This window comes from Plasmodium cynomolgi, chromosome 8 (genome assembly GCF_000321355.1).
Source record: "Plasmodium cynomolgi strain B DNA, chromosome 8, whole genome shotgun sequence".
In the NCBI taxonomy this organism is placed as follows: domain Eukaryota; phylum Apicomplexa; class Aconoidasida; order Haemosporida; family Plasmodiidae; genus Plasmodium; species Plasmodium cynomolgi.
The window spans coordinates 1114149-1116256 of record NC_020401.1 but is presented as its reverse complement, the minus strand read 5'-3'; the positions used below and the strand labels follow the sequence as shown (position 1 = coordinate 1116256).

Below are 2108 nucleotides of genomic sequence, written 5' to 3'. Positions count from 1 at the left end.
TGTGCCCATTTCTGTGCACGCCCGAAAAGGGAAAACAAATAAGACCCTCCACTGTACGATACCCGTCCGTCGTCTACACAACCCCTGCACTGAACGCGCGCCCCCCGCAGAAACACACAGGTGTCCCAAACCAAAGCAAAAGGAAAATGAGCGGCGCAGTGATCAAGCCAAGTAATGGTGAAATGCCAAAGAAGAAGGAGGATGAGGAGGTGAAAAATGAGTACCAAGTAGAGACAAACAAAGAGTTACAAGTAAACCTAAACTTCCATAATAACAACATCATATCGAATATATTTTCAAATTTGAATCTTTTTGATTATGTAACAAATATCTTCACGATTAACAAAAAGACATATATGTTAAAATATTGCAATAAGCTAAATGAGGATAATTTTTACATTTCGTACTTTCAAAAAGTGAATGACAAATTTGCTCAAATATCCCCATGGCATGACATCGACTTGGTGAATGAAGATGGGACGTATAACATGGTAGTTGAAATTACAAAGTACAATTATATAAAGTTGGAGATTCAGTTGACAGAAAATTTTAATGTTATTAAGCAGGACACGAAGAAGGGCAAGCTGCGTTATTATCATAACTCCATTTATTGGAATTATGGCGCCTTGCCGCGCACTTACGAGTACCCCAAGCATATTTATAGCTGCCAGGCGGGGGACAACCAGGACTTGTTCTTCACGGGGGACGACGACCCCCTGGACGTGGTGGACGTGGGCCAGAACAGCCTCAAAATGGGGCAGGTCGTCCCAGTCAAGGTGGGCTCCGCGCGAGGCCGCAGAGCGTATATGTGACACGTGCGTGTGTGCATATGGGCCCATCTGCATGTGCGTGTGTGCATATGGACCCACCTGCATGTGCGTGTGTACTTATGCACTCATCTGCATATTCATGTGTCCGCCGCTACCCCCTTTTGCCAGGTCCTCGGGGCGTTCACCCTCATTGATGAGGGGCAGCTGGACTGGAAGATCATCGCCATCAATGTTCGTACAGAGAGAGGCTGCGCGCCGATACCCTGCCGCGTCCTCGCTGCGCGGTTGCTCCCAAACTGCGCGGTTGCTCCCAAACTACTCGGTTGCTCCGTAACTACTCGGCTGCTTCCTCACGACTCGACTGCTCCCTCACGACTCGGCTGCTCCCTCACAACTCGGCTGCTCCCCCCCCCCTGTAGAAACACGACAAACACTTCGACGACGTGAACTCCCTGGAAGACGTGGAGAAGTACTACCCCCACACACTGAACCTGCTCCTGGAATGGTTCCGCTCGTACAAAATGGCTGAATCGAAAAAATTAAACATAATCTCGAAGAAATTGCACAGCAAAGAGGAGAGCGAAGGGTTGATTAAAAAGACGCATGAATATTACTGTGAGTTTCTGCGGGATGTGAAGAAATTCGAATGTGATCAGACGAGTCAGAGTACCTGTGGAATTAGCACAAAACAGCATTCAGGCAGTAGTGACCTCAGCTTGAGTACCCTTCCAAAGAAATCACAGGACGACTCTCTCTACAATAGCCTTCTGCAGGACATTAGCATTTCCTACCATATGGCCGATCCGACGTATCGGCCGAACGAGCACATATGGATCCACTGAGTGGTGTATGCGTGTGTGTCTCTTTGTTGGATAGAACAACGGGCAGCCTTTAGCACGGCGTGCCTTCCGGGGGGAGCAGCGGCGCGCAGGCGACCTGGTCTGCACCTCAATTTGGCGCACGTGTAAGAAAAAATGCAATCGAACGTGTAATCGAACGTGTAAGCAAAAATGCAATCGAACGTGTAATCGAACGTGTAAGCAAAAATGCAATCGAACGTGTAAGCGAACGTGGACGGTAACACGCGCGCATGTGCAGCTCGCATCGCCCGTCGCCTCTCCCCCGATTTGCCACAGCACAAGTTTGATTAGAGTTCCAATTTGACTCCTCCCTTTTCCCCCCCCGCGGTTGCACTGCGACTGTAACCGCGACTGTAACCACTACTGCAACTGCAACTGCAACTGCAACTGCGTGTACATTTGAAAGAATCCCAACTTTTGTGAAGGGTTCGCCTCCACATTTGCCCTGCAAAATGAATCCCCCAAAAAAAAAAAAAAA

General features: G+C 48.6%; 1 protein-coding gene across 1 annotated transcript; it reads left to right on the top strand.

Annotated features, from left to right (window-relative positions):
• Nucleotides 1-146: 146 nt before the first annotated feature.
• Nucleotides 147-1612, top strand: PCYB_083340 (inorganic pyrophosphatase; the record flags this gene model as incomplete). The annotated part of the gene is made up of 3 exons (XM_004222072.1): nucleotides 147-776; nucleotides 939-1001; nucleotides 1190-1612. The coding sequence occupies 3 exons, from the start codon at nucleotides 147-149 to the stop codon at nucleotides 1610-1612; spliced, it is 1116 nt and encodes a 371-aa protein (XP_004222120.1).
• Between the last annotated feature and the right edge of the window lie 496 nt (nucleotides 1613-2108).